Source organism: Schistocerca americana, chromosome 2 (genome assembly GCF_021461395.2).
Source record: "Schistocerca americana isolate TAMUIC-IGC-003095 chromosome 2, iqSchAmer2.1, whole genome shotgun sequence".
Lineage (NCBI taxonomy): Eukaryota > Metazoa > Arthropoda > Insecta > Orthoptera > Acrididae > Schistocerca > Schistocerca americana.
In genome coordinates this window covers 302626126-302651574 of record NC_060120.1, presented here as the reverse complement: position 1 = coordinate 302651574, position 25449 = coordinate 302626126, and the positions used below count along the sequence as shown (strand labels likewise).

Sequence of the window (25449 nt, the reverse complement as noted above, 5' to 3'; positions counted from 1 at the left end):
CTTTTAGTTGACAAGTGAAACCATGATGGTCCGTGGCAGTCCTTACATCTATCATGGGTGTTGTGTTGTGTGATCTGGTGCTCTCAGATGTATCCTTCCACACAACATCTAATGACCTTGCCAGATCTATGCATTGAGCACTCCATCGATATGCTTGGTGGGATTACAATATTCCACCCCATTTGCATTGGCCCATAGGGTGGAACCACGTTGGACAAGTGGAGGGAGGACAAGGTGGGCATGGCCTGCTGCGAATGCTATGGTGTGGCTTCAGGTGCTGACAGTAGAGGAGCTGCTCCCATGTCTGGCACTGGAGAGGCAAGAAGTGATGGTGATTCAGACTTGAATCTTTCTGCTGCATCTGAAGAAAGCTGTGGGTCTAAAATCAGACCCAGCGCAGACTGGGGGATCTCCTCTGTATCACCTGTGTGCAAATCCACAAGGGTGATGTATGACGGCAGGAGAACAAGGAATGTCAGGTGCCCACCACCTGGGATGTTAGTGTAGAATTGGACCCTATATCTGCTGGTGTTGAGTTTTGGGGTCAGTGAGGTGTGCTGCCCTTGTCAGTGTGGCAGATCCAGAGTTGGAGCTTGCCCAGGATGGTGCAAGTGAGTGATGCCTCGAGGTGTGCCACCAGGAGCAGCTTGTGGTCTTACTAGAAGGTGATGAAGTCATGTATCCCGCCAGTCAGCCATATGTCCAAACGTGCACCCCCAGTTAGGGACATCCACCTTAAAATATGTGACTTCTTCTTCTTCTTCTTCTTCTTGTGTCAGTAGAGGCTCCAACAGGTCTAGCAAGGAACAATGAGGGTGCCATGCCAGAGTTCTGCTGGGCTTCGATTTTGGATCAGTGTCACCTGGTAAGATGACAAAAAGGAAAGCAGTGCAGAATCGATAAATTTGGATGTTAGTAGTTTTTCTGTCTGTGGTTTCAGTGTTCACACAAAATGTTTGGCCCTGAAATTAGAGGAAGGGTGCAACAGAAGTGCAATAGTGTGCTTGATTCTTTTCTGGGTCCAAAACTGCTGAAAACCAGGGTTGCCAACTGCAGCCCATAGTCAGTGACAAGAATTCATTATGCTCCTTCAATAGAAAAAATAGAGGCCAGGGCATTAGAAGTGTTCCCCATTGTGGTCTGTTGCATTTTGATCTACTGAAATCAACCACATGGCCACATGGAATGGACCCATAAAATCCACATGCACCCGATACCAAGGCTGGTTGGTAGGCGTATGCGACAGCTGCTGTTGACGTGGTGGTGCTGATTGCTATGTCTCAGAAGCTTGGCATGATTGAGCCTTGCATGCAGTATCCTCATTGGTACTTGACCAATACACATCACTGGGCCAGATTCTTCATTCTGGGAATGTCCCAGTGAGGCTGATGAAAGTGAAGTGATACGCAGGGTTACAGAACCTCCGCAATCACCATGACACCAACAGTCATTTTTTTCAGTTGCTAGATGCCGTTGAAAAGATGAAGTACATGACATTGTGAAAAGAAATAATGAAGATCCGGAGAGGCTTCTGAAGGAAGTGCCTCAGCCAGCCAGTTTGTACAAACTGGCAAAGATATCAAGTGAGCTTTGAAAAATTTTGGTACTACCAACTCTTTTAATGTAATGCATGACAAGAAGTTACAAGCCATTCCCAGACCTGGAGAAAACAAGGAAGCACTCAAAAAAATCCACTTATGCACATGAAATAGTATTCTGAATTGCATGGGCTGGTTGTTGAATAGAAAACCCAAAGGCTGTATAATCACCCAGCCCAAAAATATTTTCCACTGAGGGTTCTGCTACTACAAAAAAACAAAGGATGCTGATGACTTGCATATACATTAGCTGCAAAACCTTTCTGGCATAATATCGGAATTGTAAGATGAATGTAAATCCACAACTCAGCTGCTTCTGGTTTTAAGGGGGAGCCTCCAATCTGAGATATGTAGGACGATAAAGACAGAGGCCCTGGTGTCAAAAAGGAATAAAATTGGAATATCATGTATTGTTGCTTTCAACATACAGTGGCATGGTGATATCATTGTCCCGTTGTCTTTGTGATGGTTCTTATTTGCATCAGCACGTGTGACTGCTGACAATGCTGCCAGCTGTAACAAAAATCTAATGTACAACCTAATGAAAACACTGTTGACATGTGTCACTACAGTGTGGACAGCTGGATGTAAAATGGAGAGAGAAACAAATGGTACAACGAGGCAGTCAGTGAATATTTCGCAGGTGGAAAAACTGTTATGGTGCTGGGTTTGATTCCTGTCAAATGAGGACTACTTCAGCAATTTTGCAATTTCACAAACAAACACATTAGGTTATACTGCATTTGTTGATTGATTGAGATGACAGTTCTGGTATTTCACTGTCTGTGAAATTAGTAGCCTGAGCTGCTTGAGAAATCTCCAGTGCTCCAGCAGTGTGTAAAACTTCAACTAAAGAAAGATCTGACTGCTACAACACATGAGCACACACTTCACTGACTGGTGATAATCTAAGTGCTATATTGCATATTAATGGTACTGTGTACGATAGTTGACAAGAACATCTAAACTTGCATTTCTGCTCACTGTTGTTTTGTAGACAATAGGAAGACTCATTGTCATTCTGGAGCCTTAACATCACTTGCCTGGTAACGAGGTGCTACATGTTTCTAATACAACTGTCAGTCTTCTTGAGCTTCACTGAATGACTGAAAAGTTGCAATTGCCAAAAGCAATTTTATATGCACCAGATCCTTCAGCTTCTGTATGAGCTTGAGCTTCTGTTTGACTCCAAGTAATGAAAAGTGCGAAGTCATCCACATGACTGCTAAAAGGAATCCGTTAAACTTCGGTTTCGTGATAAATTTGTCAAATCTAAAGGCCATAAATTCAACTAAATATCTAGGAATTACAATTACAAACAACTTAAATTGGAAGAAACACATAGGAAATGTTGTGGGGAAGGCTAACCAAAGGCTGCATTTTTTTTGGCAGGACACTTAGAAAATGTAACAGATTTACTAAGTAGACTGCCTGCACTACACTTGTCTGTCCTCTTTTAGAATACAACTGCGTGGTGTGGGATCCTTACCCAATAGGATTGACAGAGTACATCGAAAAAGTTCAAAGAACGACAGCTTGTTTTGAATTATCATGAAATAGGCAAGAGAGTGTCACTGAAATGATACAGGATTTGTGGTGGACATCATTAAAACAAAGGCGTTTTTCGTTGTGATGGAATCTTCTCACAAAATTCCAATCACCTACTTTCTCCTGCAAATGCGAAAATATTTTGTTGAGACCAACCTACATAGGGAGAAATGATCACCATGATAAAATAACAGAAATCGGAGCTCGTACAGAAAGATACAGGTGTTCGTTCTTTCCGCGTGCTACGCAAGAGTTGAACAATAGAGAATTGTGAAGGTGGTTCGATGAACCGTCTGCCAGGCACTTAAATGTGATTTGCAGAGTATCCATGTAGATGAAGACGTAGATGTTTGTGCTTTCATTGTCAGAGCTCAAGATACTGCTGATCCATCATAGTTGGAACAGTCAGCAAAACAGTCTGACAAATCTTATTCCAGCATGGCTTTTTCTTTTTTAGTCTTGTGGCTGGTTTGTTGTGGCCCATCATGAATTCCCCTTCTGTGCCCACCTTTTCATCCTGGAGTAGCATATGGGTGATCTGTGGTAGATCTGACAACAAAATACAGTGCTGGTATAGGCACAAGCATTTTGGAGCACAGTGGTAAGCCCATATTGTTGAACAAGGGGCTATGCAGCAGACAACCCCTACATGTACCTATGTTGACCCAATGAGATAGTTAATTATGATTGCAGTGGGCACTGAGTCATTGACATTGGACTGTGGTTGAATGGAAATGTGTTGCTGTTACTTACATTACCTCACTCTGTTTACAAGCATAGCCTCTCCTTCTTTTACCAACATTGAGCAGGCAACACCTTGCCTCTCACTCCTTTGTTTATTATTATTTAGCAGGCAACACTTTTACTACTCTGTTACACATTACCATCGTTTTACAGCCATCCTTGCTGCTCTGTAATTATTTCCTCACATACATTCTTATTGAAACATTTTCTCATTTCCTGACACAAATATTCTTCTTACAACATATTACCATTATTTTACAGACAGCCTTGCTGCTCTGTATCATACCTTAACCTCCCTTACCAAAACAACCTCCCGAGGTTCTCACGCCATTGAGCAGGCAACACCTTGCCTCTCAGTCCTTTACTGACATTATGCAGGCCACACCCTGCCTCTGTTCCCAAAACAATCTCCTTGTACTCTCTCTAACGGTAGATAGTGAAGAAAGAAATATTATAGTAAAAAGTTCTGAATGAAATAAGGGGAAGGTTGACAATACGAAATGAAATAGTATTGTCATACAGCTTGAGACCTAGTGTTCATCACGCACTTAGCTCTGCAAAGAGTGCAAAGCCCGCTGAGGTATTGTCGTCTCTTTAACGCTCCTAGATAGTGAAGAAAGAAAGATCATAGTAAAAAGTTCTGAATGAAATAAGGGGAAGGTTGACAATACGAAATGAAAGGAAATAGTATTGTCATATGACTCGAGACCTAGTGTTCGTCATGCACTTAGCTCTGCAAGGATGCAAAGCCCTCTGAGGTATTTTCGTCTCTGACGCTCCTAGATAGTGAAGAAAGAAAGAAGATAGTAAAAAGTTCTGAATGAAATAAGGGGAAGGTTGACAATATGAAATGAAAGGAAATAGTATTGTCATATGACTCGAGACCTAGTGTTCGTCACGCACTTAACTCTGCAAAGAGTGCAAAGCCCTCTGAGGTATCGCTTAAGTCCTGTAATTTGTCATCAATCATTTCTCTGACGCTATCCAGCTCAGACGGATCCACTTCTTTACCTCCACTGTACTCATTGTAGCCTTCCATCAGTTTTGTGGTCTTGCAAATACGGATTGGAAAGTCATTCAGTTCTGTATCGTCACATGGTCTCTTACTTTTAAAGGGTATTGTTATAAGGTTACCATTAATTCTAACCATTACATCATTTATCCCGAAATTTACCCATCCTTCATGTTTACTAAGAAAATCAGCACTCACCAGCATGTCTACGCTTAGTCCACTTATTACTAAGAAGTTCTGCTTAATTACTACCCCCTTTACAACTATGGGTAGGAATACTTCTTGCTCTACAACCATCTTGGTTTTTCCTGTTGCTACAATTATATTTAAGCCACTTACTGGCATCTTTACTACTTGTTTATTATCTAGGAGTCCATTCACAAAATTTTGTGACACAGCACACACCTCTGATCCTGTACTTATTAAACACTTTACCTTTTCATTTAATACACTGAACTCTATTATTGGCTGTCCTAAGTACTCTTTTTTGATTTCAGGTTTTACTTCGTCTAATAAATCCTGCACCGTTTCCCTTCTGTCAAAACCTGTCTTGTGGGTGGATTATTAGTGGCAGCTCCTACCAGTCTGTCCACTAGTGCTAAATCAAAACATCTCTCTAGTGTTTCTCTTCCTTTACTCACCTCTGTTTCTGCGACCCTAACCCAGGTGTCGTCAGCAATATATATATCCTCCACTTCTTCCTTCTCCTCTTCTTCTTCACGACCCTCAACTGCTTCAAATAACCTATTAAGCACATCTTAGACTTCTGCTTCATTTCTGTTTCCACCACTGTCAGACAGATCCTCATCTGTTTCGCTGTGCAGATTTACCTTCACCTCCTGATTCAAAACCTTATTATCAGTACTTATTTCTTCGACAAGCGTGTTCTTATTCTTATTGTTAATATTACTGTGCCCCATTAACTCTACTTTAATTAATTCTGCTGTCTCTTGTTGCTCCCTGTTATTCTTCCCTTCTTTTGTAGCAACTATATTAATGCTAGGTGGTTTTACTGGTGCCTTTCTTATGGATGGTTTTGCCAGCGGGTTTAACTGGGAATGCCGTTGTCTACGAACGCTAGCATAATCGTAGACAGCTACAAGTTTTCCGGCCGCGGTGTGTCACCGCTAACTGATGTCCTTCGCCAGTTGGTTGCATCACCTCTTGACATCTGTCGGCTGTCTCCATACTGCCCCTGGTCACTGACCCGATTATCATATGTCCTGCCTCTCCCTCGTGACCTACCTTCTCTCTGCACACTCATTCTGCTGATGTTTGCATCAGTGCGATTGTCATTCTGTCTAACAGGAGGGCGATACTCTCTTCTCGCGCTTTCCTCCTCTTTGAGTACTGATTCAACGCGTTCTAGATATTGTACAAATTTATCTACATTGTCTCTAGGTGTAGATATTATTTTATTCTTCCAATTCCAAGGTAACTTATTTTCTACCCCCAAAATGATTTGCTCCATTTCTACTTTATTACTAAGATAGGATAGAGTAGTTACCCACCTTTGTACAAATCTTTTTATTCCTTCTTTCTTGGGGTAATATTTTTCCCCAGACCAGAAACTGTTAAGTACATCCATTTGCTTTCGCTTACCCCAGCACTCCTCAAAGAAGCGTGTTTTTAAGTTCCTGTAATTTAGTATTTTTTTCTGAGGCCAAGTTCCCCCAGATTCTTGCCTCCCTCATTAAGCTTGAAGTAATAAATCCGATCTTCTGCTTATCACTCCACACTTTAGGCAAGATATCCTCAAAGTCATTCCAAAACTCACGTGGATGTACACTTTTATTGGGATCAAACTTGAGAAACTGTCGATGGGTGACATAAGCAATCTCAGTGCACCCATATGCTGTGAGTTCATTCACTGAGAGCACAACGGTCAGTGGAATGCTGAGCAATGGAAGCCCTACATTTGACAGACAGGCAAATCCATGCACTACCCAAATGTCATCTATGGGTAACAGTAAAGTCCAAATCACAATCCAGGAGAACACCAAGTAGTGCAGTGTTGTCATCAATAGATACACTGAAGAGTGTGCTTTATTAAACACCGGCTGGTGTACAAGTGAGACCCTAGCAGTCCTCAGCAGCTATTACATCTGAGACTGGTGTTTTACCATGTTACGCTGTGCCAGCAGGTGTATCCTTCCACATCATCCCTAGCGACCATGTGCATAATTATGAGGGTAATCCCAAAAGTAAGATCTCCTATTTTTTTATAAGTACATAGACCCGTTTATTTCTACAATGGTTTACATCAGTTTACAGCTTGAACATTTAGCTATTTTTCGACATAATCACCATTTCTGTCGACGGTTCAATCCCGCGTCCGGCCATCCTGATTTAGGTTTTCTGTGATTTCCCTAAATCTCTTCAGGCAAATGCCGGGATGGTTCCTTTGAAAAGGGCGCGGCCGACTTCGTTCCCTAATCCGATGAGACCGATGACCTCGCAGTTTGGTCTCCTCCCCCAACACAACAACAAACCATTTCTGTCGATGCACTTTTGTAGATGCTGTGGCAGTTTTTGTATGCCCATGTAATACCAACTCACACCATGCTGTTCAGAAAGTTATGAATCACTTCTTTCACCTCATTGTCGGAGCTGAATCGCTGGGACCACAATTAACGCTGACGGGTACTGTGAGACTCTGAAAAAACTCAAACGGGCAATTCAGAACAGTTTCAGTGGAACATAATCACTCACCCACCCTATAGTCCTGACTTGGTGCACGGTGACTATCACCTGTTCCCTAGGTTAAAAGAACATTTGGCCGGAAAGCGATTCAGCTCCGATGACGAGGTGAAAGAAGAGGTTCATAACTTTCTGAACAGCATGGCCGCTAGCTGGTATGACATGGGCATACAAAAACTGCCACAGCGTCTACAAAAATGCATCGACAGAAATGGTGATTATGTTGAAAAATAGCTAAATGTTCAAGCTGTAAACTGATGTAAACCATTGTAGAAATAAACAGGTCTATGTGCTTATAAAAAAATAGGAGACCTTACTTTTGGGATTACCCTTGTATATTGATTGATCCATTGAGATATCCAGTGTGATTATATGATTTATGAGAGGTTTTTATACTACAGCATTAATGTTAGATATAGAATAACCTAGAGCATTAATAAGTTTCTTTGAAGATACTTTTCCATGATGTAGAAGGAGTTGTCCAACAACAAGTTCTGTAAAAATTAGTCTTAAACTCCTCTGTATTACCTACAAGGCATTTAATATGCTCTGGCAGGTTGTCGAATACATGTGTACCCATTTATCTGACTTCTTGAAGTCTTCCTGGATCTTGTTTTTGGTGCTAGTGCTATATTCATACTTTTCACTATTTTTTGAGAAAACAGAAATACTGGTAAGTTTAGTTCAGTGATTTGCATGCTTTATGTATCACAGTTATGATGTCTTGCTATGAAGTGTCAGCTTTACTATTATAGTAGAAAACTATGGCACCTTCTGACAGTTTACATGATGGCCTTAAGCTACCCATTTTTGCATACAACGATTTATTTTCTCTGTCTGTCAGTCAGTTTGTCTGTCTCCCCTCCAACATCAAACTGCATTTATATTGTGAAGCAGCTGCCAAAAATGCTAAGTATTTTGAAAGATCTCAGCAGAATGTTCTAAAAAGCAACCCTAGACATAATTATTATAACCATGTTTCTGTATTATGAATTTCCCCAAAAATGATTCCATAACTCTTTAGTGGGCTGAAATATGAAGAATAAACTAGATTCTTAGTTTTTAAATCACATGCGTCAGAAATCATATGCTCTGCATACGTAGATGAACTAAATGCTTCATTATCTCTAGACAGTGGGTTTTCCATTTAGATTGTAATGTATCTGTACTTCTGAAAACTTAGCATTTAGGTTATGGCACTCTATGAGAATTACTGAATTGTGTATACTGAGTCTTGTCGAAATTTATTTATTATTCATTTGCCTTGAACCATCTGTTGGCATTTTGAAATATTTCATTAACTTCCTTTTCAATGAGGGGAAGTGGTATTACCCCATGGATGTCAAAATTAATCATGAAGAAAGCAAGCATTCAAACATCCTCTCCCTGCACATAAATTTTAATAATTCTCATAATTTAAGTACATGTGCCCTGCACTCAAAGGCCCCTGTAGTTAACCTTGAGAGGCTGATTGCTGTGTTTTTTTACCACCACCACCACCATCATAGATAAATTGATGTCTCTTCTAACATATATAAATCTGGTGATGCTCCTAATTAAATTTGGTGAGAGAGTATGATAATGATCATGGCCGCAGAACATGTGGATTTACACGACCTTCATACTTGAAACTAATAGATACAGTTCATCATGAGGGCATTAGAAATATGGGTCATCCAAGATTCGTACACTGAAATTGGTGAGCTGCCACTATCCATCTTGCAGCAGGTCCTCATAATGAAACATGGTGCAGATTCTGACCACTTTGCAGTCACTTTTGAAGTTTACTTTCTAACATCTTCATTGTATGGTCAGCAGTCTATGTAAATGATGTTAATGTGTTGTGGAACTCAGAAACGTATTTTGTACTTGTGTATTATAACTTTTCCAGAAATCTACCTTCCCACGGGGCTCACGCCTCTTTTGTTAATATGTGCTTGGCTAACACGTGGCCCCAGCCTTCACAGTGCTATTCCCCTTTCTATGCTGAAAGTCCATTCTTTTCTTTCCTCAGCCTTTCCACTGGGTAGTCTTCTTGGTGCCGGCCATGCTTGGATATGGTTTATAATTTTGAGCATTCACGTCTCCCTCTCCCTCTCTCCAAAAATGGGAACTGAGGGCTTTGTTTTTTCCAGGGAGCTCCACCAGCAGTGGTTGGGTGTGGGTATGGCAATGCTGGGTTTCCCAGACTGGCCAGTGCTGCCAGACCTTTTCTATGATAAAATCTGGGTGTACTTCAGGGACCATTGTTAGATGTGGTGGCGGAACATTGTGTGTTTTAGAGAGTGGGGGCCTTGGCTTCATTGCTGAGATGCCAAGGAAGGCACACACACACACACACACACACACACACACACACACACACACACACACACACACACAACCTGTGCTATATGCTGATAAAGTGAATGGGTGTTGAGGTAGAACAGTCACTAGTGGGCAACCTGTGGGGTACCTTGTGTCCCCCAATTTGTGTAAGGCTTGCTCAAGCATGTAAGGCTGTCTTTGGGTTGACATTTGTTTCTGTAGTGGCTCGTGGGATCCCTATGCAAATGAAGTGGATCAACCTTTGTTCCATTGATGCCCACACGGCCTCTTTCTAAAGGAAAGCACTAGCACAGTGTGAAGTGGTAAAACCCCACAGCATTTACTTCCCTGACTATGCTGTGGGAGGAATGTAGGGTTAAGAGGCAAGGAGAGAAGTACTCATCACAATACTTAGTTTACTCTAGGACTGATATAGATTCCTTTTTTTAATATAAAGCCATTGTTTTTTTTGTTGAACATGCTGAGGACAGGTTAGGAGAAGTAGCAGCAATTTCGAAAATGAGAAGTGGTTCAGTTCCGATTAAAATGGCATGTCCTACACAGTTGTGGGTGCTGCTCGTGTGCGACAGTTATGTATCACCCAGTAACAGTCTCAATATGGTGCAAGGTATCATCTTCCACCACAACCTCCTTTTAGAGACAGATGATGAGGTACATGCTAATTTGGAGTGACAGGATGTGTTTCATATGTCATGTACAGTGGCAACCAAAGGACAATAGGGGTTGATACTAGGGTTTTCATCTTGCCCTTTGAAATGACTCATTGCCTGAAAACATCAAGCTGATGGAATGTCTATGTGACGTGAAACTGTATGTTCCCTCTCCCATAGAGATAGATGACGTGTGGCTAGGGCCTCCCGTCGGGTAGACCGTTCGCCTGGTGCAGGTCTTTCGATTTGACGCCACTTCGGCGACCTGCCCGTCGATGGGGATGAAATGATGATGATTAGGACAACACAACACCCAGTCCCTGAGCGGAGAAAATTTCCGACCCAGCCGGGAATCGAACCCGAGCCCTTAAGATTGACAGTCTGTCACGCTGACCACTCAGCTACCAGGGCGGACTCCCTCTCCCATGCATGTGTCGTCACATTGTAATGCCAGCCCTGTCTGCAGGGATTACATCAGTTGCACACAGATGCCCACCCCCCTCCCTCCCTCTGTGTCAGCCGTGGGGGCATGCCACTCCCCCTGTTCACCGGACTGCACTGTGTCTTGCAAAGAGAAAAGAAGCTCCAAGAATACAAGACCCTCCACTTGACCGACTCGTGTATGAGGGGGCCATAAAGAAATATGATCATTTGCATCCTGTATATATGATTAAGATGTTTGCTACAGCTACAGTGATATCATCCTCTGTGGTGACAGAACCCCCTGACCTTTGAGCCTTCCACATTGGGCCCTTGGGGCTTCTCAACTATACCTGCTCCCGTGGTGGTTGGGGGCCCTTCTCCTACTGTTTCCCTGTAGGCACTTTGGGAGCATTGACTCCCCAGTCATGGGGATGTCGATCCCCATTCCCACCCAACCAGAGAAGCAACAGCCTCCTCTGGTGTTTCTTATCAGGAAGGAGTTCCTCAGGAAGCTCCCCTCCCAGGATCCTGCTGATCTGCAACAAGATACCAACGAGTAGCTGAAGGAGACACAGGTTGCTTGTCATAGAGCTTCGTGCTCCTTCCCTGCCCATGAAACTAGGGCAGACAAGCCAGTATTGAACTCAAAGGAGAAGAGAGACAAAAAGATGTCCTCAAAGACAAAGAAGATTTCTGATGATCCCTATACCACCAGACCCCACATATTCCAAATCAGTACCTGAGGAGGAGTTCCCAATGCCCCTATGACACTGGATCCCCCTACCTGACCTGATTCAGAATCAGTGTGTGTTGATGCTATATCCTCACAACTGGTGGGAGTAGGTGACCCTAGGGCATACTTGCCTCCTTGGTCTCTTCACACCCCCACAGGATACCAACAGATTGATTCTCCAGTGGAACTATAGTGGTTTTTACCACTACCAGGCTGAGCGCCAATGTGTCTTATGTTTCTCCCACTTCTGCATTGCTCTCCAGGAAACTTGGATTCCAGCATTGCAAATCCCTATACTGTGCATTTATTGGGGCCATTTTAACAACTGAGTTGATTACAACAGAGCATCAGTTGGAGTTTACACATATGTTCTGGACTCTGTCTGAAGCAAACATGTGCCACTTGACACAACTTTGGAAGCTCTGGGTCTTCATGTGAGGATGTCTGTTGTGGATTTTACCATCTGTAAAGTGTGCCTCCCTCCTAATAGTGAAGTGTCTCAGACAGTGTTGTCTGCACAGATTTCTCATCTCCCTGTACCGTTCATCATTTTTGTGACTTCAATGATCACAACCCTTCGTGGGATGGAACTATGACCTCCATAGTAAAGCTACTGAAACTTTATTGTTGAGCTGGATTTTTGTCTTTGTAATACAGGTACCCTCATCTGCTCCAGTCTGACATACAGATATTATTCAGCCATTCCATTTGCAACACTATTCTTTTCCTTTCCATCCATTGGCCAGTCAATGATGACCTGTGAGGCAGTTGTCATTCTCTGATCATCCTGTCTCTCCCTCAGCATCACTTGGCTGGGTGTCCACCCAGATGGGCTCTCAACAATTCTGACTGGGATGCCTTTTGCCTTTAGTACCCTGTCAAGAGAAAGTATCAAGGCGGCTGTCCAGAACACAACTGCAGCCATTCTCACAGCAGCGGACTTGGTGATCTCCTATTCCTTGGGATCCCTGTCGGAAGACAGTACCTTGGTGAGCATCTGAAATAGCCCTGGCCAGTAGAGGTTGTAGATGTGCTCTCTTAATGCCATACACGACATCCATTGATGGAGAATCTCATTGGCTTTAAATGGTGCCATGCCCAGGTCCACTGCCTAACAAAACAACACAAACAAGAGTTCTGGGAATGGTATGTTAACTACCATTCAACAGCATACTCCTCCTCCACAGGTTTGGGTGAAGGTACAATGCCTCTATGGACACCAGTCCTCAACATGTGTACCTAGTGTCTCCCTGATTGGTGTTGTGTACAGCAGCCCAGTGCTGTCACTGAACATTTTGCTCTGCATTTTGTTTGGGCCTCTGGGTCTGAGAATTATCAGTCTATACTTCATGTCCTCAAACAGCAAGTAGAGTGAATTTGTTTATCTAGGCCATATAATGCTCTGTTCAGTGAGTGGGAATTCTTCAGTGCCATAGCCCTTTTCACTGACACAACTCCAAGGTTAGATTGCATCCACAGCCAAATGCTGAAACACCTATTGGTAGATTGCCAAGGTCACATCCTTGCCATTTTCAACCTTATCTGGGGTGAGGGTGAGTACCCATCTCAGTGGTAACAAAGCATGATCATCCCAGTACTGAAACTGGGTAAACACCACCTTGATGTGGACAGCTATTGTGCCCAGTTAGTCTTAGTAATGTTTTCTGGAAGTTGCTTGAATGAATGGTGAGCTGGTGGCTTTGTTGGTACCTTGAGTCTCGGGGTTTTTTGGCTCCATCCGAGGTTGGTTTTTGCCAAAGCCATTCTACTGCCGACAATTTGGTCTGCCTGGAGTCTGACCTCCAATCATCTTTTGCATGGTGCCACCACTAATCACTGTCTTTTTTTGACATGCAGAAGTCTTATGACACCATATGGCACCATCACATCCTTCTTACCCTACATTCCTTGTCGCACCGTATTTTCCAGCTTCAAGTTGGAATTTTCTGCAGTGCTCCTCTCATATACAGACAAATGGGGTCCCACAGTGTGCCCCTTTTTCTAGTTGCTGTCAATGGTCTAGCTGCAGCTGTGGTGTCTACAGCGTCACATTCCCTGTATGCTGATGAATTTTGCATTTACTATTGCTCTCCAATGTGGGCGCTGCTCAATGCCAGCTGCAGGGTGCCATACAAAACACAAAGCCCTGGGCTGTCACCTGTGGCTTTTGGTTTTCAGCTGCCAAGACATGTCTCTTTCCCATCTTCGCCTACCTAAATGAACGTGCTGGTCACAACTTATAGATTTCACTGCTTCAGTAACAACAGCCTACACACAGAGGCTGGGACCCTCTCCTGTAGATCAGGGGCCAGCTGCTCAGCTGTGCAACACACATTTGCCACTTCCCTACAGTGTCCTCCTTCATGGTAAGGAGATCCACCTCCCACAACAGAGACCCAGGACTGGAGTCACAATCACATTTCGCATACTGTGTCTGCTCTGAACTCCAACTCCCCTACTGTCGCCTCCCATCAGGGATCAACTGTGTATGCACCCGTGGTGCATACCCAGTCCTTGTATCTGTATCAACTAATCCTTTGGACTGAAAGACTGTTGAACCCATGGTTTTTTGTTGCCAGTGCCTGGTCATCCTTGATGCTTTACTGGGTTCAGGAGAGGTATACAATGATGAGCCTATGGTCGACAGATGAACTGATTTTGCCTACACTCATGCAAGGTGCAGTGATCAGTGCTCCCTGCCAAATGGATGAAGTGTATTCAGTGCAAAATTGGTGGCCATCGCTCGAGCCCCCAGTCACGTTTGTTCTTGCACCAGTGAGACGAATTGCCAGTGACTTCTTGACAATGTTCACTCTGTCGACCAATGCTACAGTTGGTCATGGATGTGCAAGATATTTTCTCTGATCTCCATCGAGCTGGACTGTAGGTTGTCGTTGTCTGGACCGCAGGATATATTGGAATCCAGGAAATTATCATGCTGCCTGGTTGTCCAAGTTGGCTACCAGGATGCTGACTTTGGAGGTGGTGGTGCCAGAGCCGGACCTTCAGTTGACACTACTCCATCAGTTGTTGTAGGCTTGGAATATGGATTGGTGTCCCCTAGTGTCTCTGATCAAACTGGGAACATTGAAGAGGTCCACAACTATGTGGCAGTCTTCTCTCCGTGCTCCTCACAGGGAATCTACCATTATTTTTTGACTTGGTATTGGGCATTGGCCATCTTAAGGTGAAACCTTAAACTTGCTGCCTCTTGTGCTAGCAGACAACACCAAAGTTGCTAATCTGGTCTTAGTTTTACTTCTCTTTGTGAGGTAGGGAACATTGGCCTCATTGGGTGCTTCAGGGATTGGAAGGCTGCCCATTGCCAGCTCCAATCCAGGGGGGGCCCATGGCTGCTGTAGCTTGGTGGGCTAGCTTGGCTCCTGCCCTTCCCACCTTTTTAATTCTTCTCATTCTTTTACATCTGTTGTTGATTTACTATCTTGTCATTGTTGTTCTCTTTCCTGAGATTTTATCAACTTGTCTATGTTGCCAGTTTTTGTGTGGTAGTGGAGGGTTGGGAAACACTGGTTGGATGCAAAGTGTGCACCTCCCATCACATAACATGTTCCGGGGGTCTTCAGCAGCTTTCTTGATGAGACAACTCATCCACCTTTACCCTCTTACCCCTCTCTCACTTCTACTTGCTTCTCTCTCTTGATTCACAGTTGCAGTTGGGTTCCTCAGGATTTGCTTTCTGTATTCTTCCTCTCTGCGGACTGTTCCCATCCTGGCACATATAGGATGGAGCTCTGTAGTTTGGTCCCTTTCACCCCGTCACTCCAATTCGGAAATCTAATAACACATCTTTAAGAATCAAGATGATTTCCATAAGCAGCAGTCATGTGAAACCCAGCTTGCTTGCTTTCTTTGCTTCTTCTTCTTCTTCTTCTTTCTTTTAGTGTTCAACCCTGAGGTTGGTTTGCACCAGAGTGCCATTCCTCTCTTCTGTCCATCTTCATTTCCACGTATGTCTTACATCCAACGTCATTCATGATCTGTTGCATGTATGATATCCTTGGTTGCCCCCGCCGATTCCTTCCCTCAATAGCTCCTTCTGCTAATGTTCCAATTGTTCCTTTGACATATAATTTGCATAGTGTTCATGACAAAACTAGAGAAATTCCGTGTGATTACAGAGGATTTGCTTTTGATACCTAAAAGACAGTAGATAGTGGAGCTTAGATTCATAATACCATTTCTTGTATTTCAGAAGGCCTTCAACACAATTCCACACCTCAATATAAAGAGAATGTGTATAGATCAAACATTGCAACAGATATGTGATTGCAATGAAGGTGCCCTGACAAGTAGTACATTGTTCTTAATCGGGAGATCATGTCAGAAGTGAAAATAATTTCCGGTATACAAGGTTGTTTTATAGTACCATTACTGTCCACATTGTGTATAAATGACAAGGTACATATTGTATTTGAAGCTCTGAGACTGTTTGCAGATGATGATGAGATTACAGGGAGGTGAAATTAAGGAAATATTTTTGAAATGGAGACAACCTTAAAGATGCTCAGTTGTTGGTGGAGTGGACATCGAACATAAATACAGTAAATGTAATCTGAATAAATAAAAGGACTTGATATGTTTTGGCTGGGCCATTGGTTATGGATCAGTGGACTCAGTCTCAATCTGCATGTATCTGGGAGTATTTGTCTGAGTAAATCAAAGTAGAATTACCACATAAATCTAGCCGTGGGAAAAAGCAGGGTAACAGGATAAAAAGTTAAAATAGTTCACACAGGACAGAACCCATGTTTGACCATTTCTTGAGTATTATTTGATGGTCTTTCGCCCATGCAAAATTGGATTAAAGAAGGTGAGAGAGAAAATTTAAAGAAAAGTTGTGTAGTTCATCACAGATTCATTTAGTCAGTAAATAAGTTTTGTAAAAATGCTGTTCAAATTACAGGTAGGGATACAAAAAGCTTATAACTTCCTCTGACATATAATTTGCATAGTGTTCATGACAAAACTAGAGAAATTCCATGTGATTACAAAGGATTGCTGAAAATCTTTCTTCCTGCATAGCATCCTCACAACTGAGTGAGGTGGTGCAGTGGTTAGCGCAGTGGATTTACATTTTGGAGGATGGTGGTTCAAATCCCTATCCAGATTTAGGTTTTCCATGATTTCCCTGAATCACTTAAGGCAAATACCAGTCTGACTCCTTTGTTAAAGACAAGGCCTATTTTCTTCCCTTTCCTTGCCAACCTGGGCTTGTGCTCTCTCTGTAATGAGTTTGTAGTCGATGAGATGCTAAACCATAATATTCTTTGCTTACCACCTGTGAATTTAATAGGAAGGGTGTGTATGTGTGAATGTAATATAGTATATAGCCTCCAATACCCATTGTACATTGGCTTATGGAGTACAAATATAGATGTCAAATGTTTTGGTTCTTAATTTCTTAAAATAAATATTGAAAAGTTCAGATTTTCTAACTTGTGTTGAGAGGAGAAGATAAGCCTTAATACTCAGTTCAGTAAACAACATAAATATTACTATTTCTAACTATAATGACTCCCAATGCAGAGAGCCTGCAAACAGCAGCACCAATAGCATTTTGAGTGTGTTTCATGTTTCTGACCTATATTTTACTATCTTAAATGTAACCGCATGTAATATTTTTTTATGAATATGTTGTAATAACTTTTCGTTGTAATAACAAAGACTAGAATACTGATGGCCTATGATATTTTACTAATGTGGTTTTAATTTCTACAGTTCGAGCAAATGAAGGCGATGCATATCCCCTTGGTGCATTGCAAGTAGGCACCCAAGTTCATTGTGTGGAAAAATACCCTGGTTTGGGTGGATTTTTTGTTCATGCTGCTGGAACATATGCAACAGTTTTACGAAAAACAGGTGACAGAGTAATTATACAACTGCCATCAAAACGAGAAGTCTCTCTTGCTCAAGAATGCATGGCAACTGTTGGTATGTGAATGGTATTGTTTCTTGTGCTTAAATAATGAGTAGTACTTACTGTATACAAGAGCTGGTTCTACAGTACGTTTGAAAAGTCGTGTACATGAAAATAAAAGTGTCTGTAAATATGGAGTAGCATTGGATTCATTCGGTCAGCCACCGCTAGATAGCTGTGCAGGTATAACTGACAACAAAGACACCAACATAACAGTTACAGATCATTGCACGTTCATTGCTTGGTAAACAAACTGTTTCCCCAAACAACTTTTCGTTGCTTAATGGTATTTTGTCAGTTGTTCACATACATGTGTTGTATGTGCATTTTGTAGGAAATATCCAGATACCACAGTGATGAATAATTCAGCAACAATGAGATTAATTGCCTTAATGTCTAATCTCAGATTTCATAAGATTGTGCTAAGAAAATGTTTCAGATATTAAAATTTCATTCAGATCATGTTTTTAGTATGCTGTAATTCAAGTCATCAGGTAATGGAAATCATGGTTTTGGTCATTTGTTGACATACATTGAGTCACAGAATTATACCATGTTTGCTCCCCGATAAGGCATGGTTTCCCTTTAGTGGATAAGTGAATACTCAACACCAAAAATTTGGCTAGTTGAAAATCGACATGTCTTTCATGAAAACTCCGTGTACTGTCAGAAAATTTGAGTGTAATGTGCCATATCACATCGTCGAATAGTGAGCCATATTTCCTTTGAAACTACAGTTGGCTAGTTGAAAATCGACATGTCTTTCATGAAAACTCCGTGTACTGTCAGAAAATTTGAGTGTAATGTGCCATATCACATCGTCGAATAGTGAGCCATATTTCCTTTGAAACTACAGTCAACAGTGCTGTGTACCAAGATATCATTACACAGTTTATTTCACTTCTTGAGGCTGATGTGTGCGACTTTTCTGTCTCCTTAATTAACATTGCTTTGTAATGTTTTTCTGTCTGCACATCTAACTGCATATGTATAGTAGTTATGAGATTAACTATAACATTATGAAAAGGATAGATTGTTACTCATGATATAGAGGAGAAACTGCCTCACGGACTGGCACAACAAAAAGACTGCTATACATTTGAGCTTCTGGCCAAAGGGCCTTCTCTAAAGTACAAAACGAAACACACACACACACACACACACACACACACACACACACACACACACAAAAAACCACAGTCTACACGCACTGTGGTTTTGTGTGTGTGTGTGTGTGTGTGTGTGTGTGTGTGTGTGTGTGTGTGTGCGCACTTTATACTTGAGATGAAGGCCTTTTGGCCGAAAGCTCAAATGTATAGTAGTCTTTTGTTGTGCCTGTCTCCATTTTGTAACTACATTCATTTTAAAAGAATTAAAAAATTGTTTATTACTGTTTGAGATGTAGTTTGATATATCCATAAAACATTTTCACTTTGCTGATCACTGATGGCATCAGACGAAACAATGTTTTAATGTCTACATAAAATGAGAATACTTTGGTATCAGCTGTGCCTCCAGCCTGTTATAAGATCCCCTATTTTTAGAAGGGACCGATGACCGTAGCAGTCTGGTCCCTTTAATCCCCAAAACCAACCAACCCTATTTTTAGATTTTTGTATTTTCAGTGTTTCTCTACTAGTATTATTCCAATCTAAAATGTACACGTAACTTACTTTACCAAGATATCTTGTCTTGCTGACTGGGGTATAAATGTGAAGTCAGAATTTGTTTGGTCAAGTGCAGGTTGTAAGGTTACAACAGTAAGATTTTTGTGTCTTTGGAGCTCTTTGGTTTAAATATGATGGTATTGAAGCCATGTCACCTAGAAAAAAAAGCCCTATCATGCATACCATGATGAGTTGGCTAGCTAACTGCACCTGCATTAGACTTGCCACCTCAGTTGCTGTTTAACCAAAGATAGACATGAATAAGCATGTACCATATGCTCTGTTGCTCCAGTTTCTAAAACATCAAAGTGTCATAATAGATTTGAGTTATTCCAGTGTCAGAACCTATATCTTTAAAGGCAAAGTATCTGTAATATCAAGCTTTACACACTTACGGCATGTGCTCATTGCAAATATGAGTTTACTCTTAGGTAATCTTCAACTCATAGCTTTGACTTCATATACAGTGTGGTCAGAAAGAGCATGAAAAGCTTCTAATGATGTTGCAGGGTAAGTTGTGCTGAGAAATAATTTTTAAGGGGAAAAATTCTGTATGTTGCCTATTTCTGAGTTAATTGGCATTGAAGTTAGCCAGTCAGGCCATTTTGTGTGCAGATTAGCAGCCAGAGACAATGTTGTCAAATGCACTCTTTGTTTGGTTACCTGAAACGTAACAAGAGAGCAACACAAAAATTGGACATGGGACGGTAGTAATGGTCGAGCCAATGTCTCTTGTGCTTTCACCTGAACTACGAGAACAACTGACGTTAATTATATCTGGTGGGCTGTTCGAATTTGTGTGTGCAATGGCTTTATTGGCTAACTTCAATCCCAATTAAGTCAAACTGCTCAAAGTATCAAATTTTTTTTCTTAACAAATATTTCTCAGTGCAACGTATCCTGCAACACACTTACAAGCTTTTCACCGTTTCTGACTGCCCTGTGTAATGAGGATAGCAATTTTCTTTGAAGATAAAAAACATGACATTCACAAACTCTTACGTATTCCACCCTGGATTTTCCATTTTTTGACAAAAAGGTCCACAAATGATAATCTAAAGCATTTATAGGCATTTTTACATACAAAAAGGGCAAAAATGTTACTAAGCCTGTTCCATACTGTCACTCACTAAGGAGATAAATAAACAATTGCTCATCATTATCACAAAAGCCTATTGAAACATAATTAATTTTGTCTCACACACAGCAGTAATGAGAAAGTGGAAGGGGGTGGCACCTAGGGAATATGTCAGCATTTTATGAAATAATACAAAAATTTCTTTATTTGCCAATTATTGTTTTATAAGAAGATGCAGTACATATCAACACTTTTTCGTCCTTTTGTACAAAGTTATACATTTAGTGTCATTTAAGTATTTTTACTCTTTGTAAAATTATTTAATGTGATGTAGTCAAGGACATGGTTCTTTAAACTATGAAGTCCAGGAATCAAATGTGTGATCATACTATTGGCCAATACTTCCACAAGCACATTTCTTTGATTTGCATTTTGCAGGAACAGAATTTCCCTTTCTTTTACAATTTTTTGAAAATTTAAGTATACACATGTTGGCTGTGGTGGTCTGTTGGGTAGTGCACTTCACTCCTGCCCAAGATGTCTCAAGTTTGATCCCGTGTACGAGGGGGCAGTTTCATCATTCCAGTCTCTCCAGGATGACCCTAGGCCCACTTGGACTGCTATCGAATGAATATTGGGGTTCTTTCACAGGGATCAAAGGTGGCCTGGACAATGGGCCCACCACCCTTCCTCTCCTAGTACCACAGCAAAGGAGGATTGCAGTGAGGCCAGTATTGCAGTCACAGGCCTGCACCACAGACTTTACCTTTCTTTTGGTGTGAACAGTCAAGTGTTTCCCTTTCTTTCATCAACATCATAATCATCAGCTACTAAATGTAAAAGCTTTGGTAGAGCTGTATGTTTTCAGTTTGGGATGCCACAACAAGCAGCATCAACATCACAAGTCCTTGAAATACAAATGCTTTAGCTTTCAATACAGGAGACAGCACACTCTGTGCCCTTAATTTTTCTTATGTTTCAAATACATACCTTAAGAACATGTGGTAATTTTCCCATTTAGCTGGTAATATTTCCCCAAACCTGTCCTCTAAACTGTCTGTGTTCTGTTTAAATGAGTCAAGGCAGCAGTAGTGTGGTTAAGAGTGAAGCATCTGGACATACTTCATTTCACTAGTGAATACCATGAACACAACCATGACAAAGTTTTTCAAAAAAATGTTGAATATGTTATTAATTGACAGTTGCAGCTCCTGGAAAACATTCCTTAGCCTTTGACCTGTAACCAGTGTTCTAACACTAATAACTTTGCAATGCTGACATAATTTTGTTTAGATGTGGCAGCACTCTTCCAGTTTTCGTTTCCTTGCCTTGAGTGTAAGAAGTGCAAAGCAACAACTTACCATATTGCAGCAGCTCCCTTTTTTTCCTATTACATGTCGTTCCATCAGTGCTGTGACAGAAGAAAGACTTCTGCTCAGGCTCCTACCAAAGTTAGGTAACAACAGACTTTGCTCCTTTTGATTAAACCATTTGTTGTTCATGCCTGTTAAAAGGTGAATATTCACAAAATAATGAAGCGGGCTGTCTGCAGAAGACTGCACAGGATGAATGTATTTTATCTTTACATCATTTCCTTGGCTGTTTTTTGAAGCAACCAGCATTTCCCTGACCATTCCTGTATTTGCCATGTTCCCTATATTGGCGTGGGATTCAGGATATCCTAGAGGTATTCAGTCATTTCCAGTTTTTAGCATATATGCCGCTGCCTCCCTAGGTTTCACAACATAGTAAAGTGGGCTGTCTGCAGAAGATTACACGGGATGAATGTATTTTATATTTAAATTAAACGGGTCAGAAAAGTTTGGAACAGCTTTTTTATTAATTGCATTATTGTCATCCATCTCAGATCTACTTGCTCCTAGTTTGGAGTGATCTGATTTATAAGTGAGATAAAAATAACAGTAAATAGAATTATATTAATACTTTCAGTTGCTGATGGGCGTTGATATGTATCAACGGGGACTGGTGAAAATGTGTGCCCCGACCGGGTCCATGTAAGCAGGAGATCCCGGGTTCGTGTCCCGGTTGGGGCACACATTTTCACCTGTCCCCGTTGATATATATATCAACGCCCGCCAGCAGCTAAAGGTATTAATATAATTCTAATTTCGTTCTAGACGGCTGCAGGTCATCAACCGTGTCTGTTCTTTTGGACATGTCCAAAGGAACAGACACCATATCCATATAAGTATAAAAGTAACAGTGGTCCTAGCCCACTATTGCCTACTCTGAAACTGGACTTACTGTGCAGTTTCACTCCCTATGGATCTAGTAAAGCCAACTATAGTCCAACCCACAAATGATGGCAGCTTTCACCTGTCGAAGCATTGATGGGAATGGCATTGTTGACGATGCCAAGCGACAGTTGCAGTACGCGCATGTGCATGCTTTCTGCTTGAAGGATATCCTGCAAATTATGTCTCTTGCTTGCTTATGCAGAATATATTACTTACCACCACTATCAGCAATGACAGCTCTCGCAACAAGTGAAATATAAATTCACTAAACAACTCACTACTATCGTGTTTAATGCTCGCATTAGCTGTGGCATTCAGACCAGAGTACTCAGAAAACTGCTGAACATGTATTGGCTATCTGAGTATGTGTGACGAGGGTGTGCTGAACAAGAAACTCGACCATCATCGTTCATGACTCCAACTATGGTACCTCTAAAGAGTAGTAGTATGCCCTGTGTCCTAGTTCTTTTTTAGACGCAGTTTCTTCAGGACTTCATGACCTGAATGTTCTGTATCTTTTGATGTCTCCAACACTTTGCATTGGAAGATTAGATGTGGTGCTGTTTCATCACCCTCACCACACAGCCTACACACAGAGGCTTCTTTCTCTATACCCTTCATGTGCAGGTGTTTCTTAAGTTCCCGTGGCCTGTCATGAGTCCTATCATAAGTTTAGTCTGCCTCCTGTTCAAGCCCAGGACTGCAGAAATACTCTTAAAACATGGCTTTAGCATCAATGGCTTGCCATGTTTTTGTTTACAGGTCATAGTCCAATAGTCTATATGCTGCTCTCTGATTCAGTTTCATAGTTTTGATTTAACAATCACTTTAGTAATTGTTAGGACGAATTCTTGTCCAATAAATGGAGCCATCGCACCTGTCCTGGCTAGCCTATTAGCGTGTCCATTGCCACTGATTCCTGACTGACCAGGGACCAACAGCAAGAGTACCCTGTTGCTTTCCCGTAACAAAGGTTTCATGGCATTCTACAATGATTTTTGATCTTATTGCAGGAGCCGAAGAAGATTTCAGGTCTGCTTGACTGTCTGGATGAATGTAGATGCTACGGTCTTCATAGTGTGTGTGCAAATTCTTCTCTGTGCACACTCTGATAACAGATATTTCCAGTGCGAATACTGTGGTGAAACTTGCTAGAAAGACCACTCCCTCCAGTCTAGGCTGTACCCCTTACACCGCAGCCTCAGTACCTTCATCTGCTCTTGACCTATTAACAAACTGGATTATGTCTCCTCCATTGTGTTGTGGTTCGTTCTTTCACTGCTTCCTTGAATGTTTTTTTGAAGCACTCGCCATTTCCCCGACCACTCCTGTATTCACCACAGTCCCTAAAGTGATATGGGATTCAGGATATCCTAAGGTTATCCAGTTATTTCTAGTTTTTAGCCTGTGTGGCGCTGCCTCCCCAGGTGTAATGGAGTATTTCCAGCTTGGTCTCCATTCCAGCAATGGATGTGTTGCTAATTCTGGCTGCTGTGGCTAAGCAGTCTCTGCACCTTGATAATCTCCTTAGCAGTCACCATCTGTTGTACTTTGTTCCATCATTCTATAACTCCATAAACTATCATAGAGCTAATTGTAGTGGTATATATCTAGATATACAAGGGGCGTTTGAAAAGTCGGTGCAAAAATAAAAACTACTTACGTGCTTGGGGTAAACCTTTTTTATTTTTCAACATTGTCTCCTTTTAGACTTATACACTTCGCCCAATGCTGTTCTAATTTATTGATCCCTTCTGAATAATAGGAATTGTCCAAGTCTGCAAAATAGGTATTAGTTGCTGCAATCACCACCTCATTGGAATAAAATCTTTGTCCCACCAGCCATTTCTTCAAATTGGGGAACAAATAGTAGTCCAAGGGCAAATAGTAGTCCAAGGGAGCCAAGTCTGGAGAATGGGGGGGGGGGGGGGGGTGATGTGAAACGAGTTGGAATCCTGTTTCCATTAATTTTGTGAGGTGTGTGCTGGTGCATTGTCATGATGGAAAAAGACTTTTTTTGCAGTCCAATCACCGGCGGTTTTTTTGCAGCTTGATTTTGAAACAGTCCAATAACGATGAATAATATGCACCTCTAATAGTTTTACCCTTCTCCAGATAGTCGATGAGGATTATCCCTTGCGAACCCAAAAGACAGTCACCATAACCTTTCCGGCCGAAGAACTGGTCTTCGTCTTTTTTGGTGCAGATTCTCCCTTGGTAACCTATTGTTTAGATTTTTGTTTGGTCTTGGGAGTAATGTGTCCATGTTTCATCCACAGTGATGAAATGACGCTTAAAAGTCCTGCGGATTCTTCCTGAACAGCTGCAAACCATCCTTGCAACACTTCACACGATTCCATTTTTGGTCAAGCGTGAACGATCGCGGAATCCATCTTGCAGATAGCTTCCTCATGTCCAAATGCTTACGCAAAATATTATATACCTGTTCATTTGAGATGTCCACATCACTAGCAATCTCACGCACCTTAACTCTTCTGTCATCCATCACCATATCATTGATTTTATCAATGATTTCCGGAGTCGTAACCTCCACAGGGCGTCCAGAACGTTCGGCATCACTTGTGCCTATATGGCCACTCCGAAAATTTGAAACCACTTATAAACTGTTCTGATCAAAGGTGCAGAGTCACTGTAATGTTTATCAAACTTATCTTTATTTGCCTTTCATAAAGTAACGTTTAATCACTGCATGAAACTCTTCTTCATCCATTTTTTGACAATCACTCAACTTCCTTCATTCACATGAATGCC

At 41.6% G+C, this 25449-nt stretch overlaps 1 protein-coding gene across 1 annotated transcript in view; it reads left to right on the top strand.

Annotated features, from left to right (window-relative positions):
* The window catches only part of LOC124596149 (39S ribosomal protein L2, mitochondrial), a 52662-nt gene that overhangs the window by 14092 nt on the left and 13121 nt on the right, over nt 1–25449 (top strand). The window contains exon 3 of the mRNA XM_047135168.1: nt 17476–17688. Within this exon, the coding sequence (XP_046991124.1) occupies nt 17476–17688 (213 nt within the window). The remainder of the gene's footprint in view (nt 1–17475; nt 17689–25449) is intronic.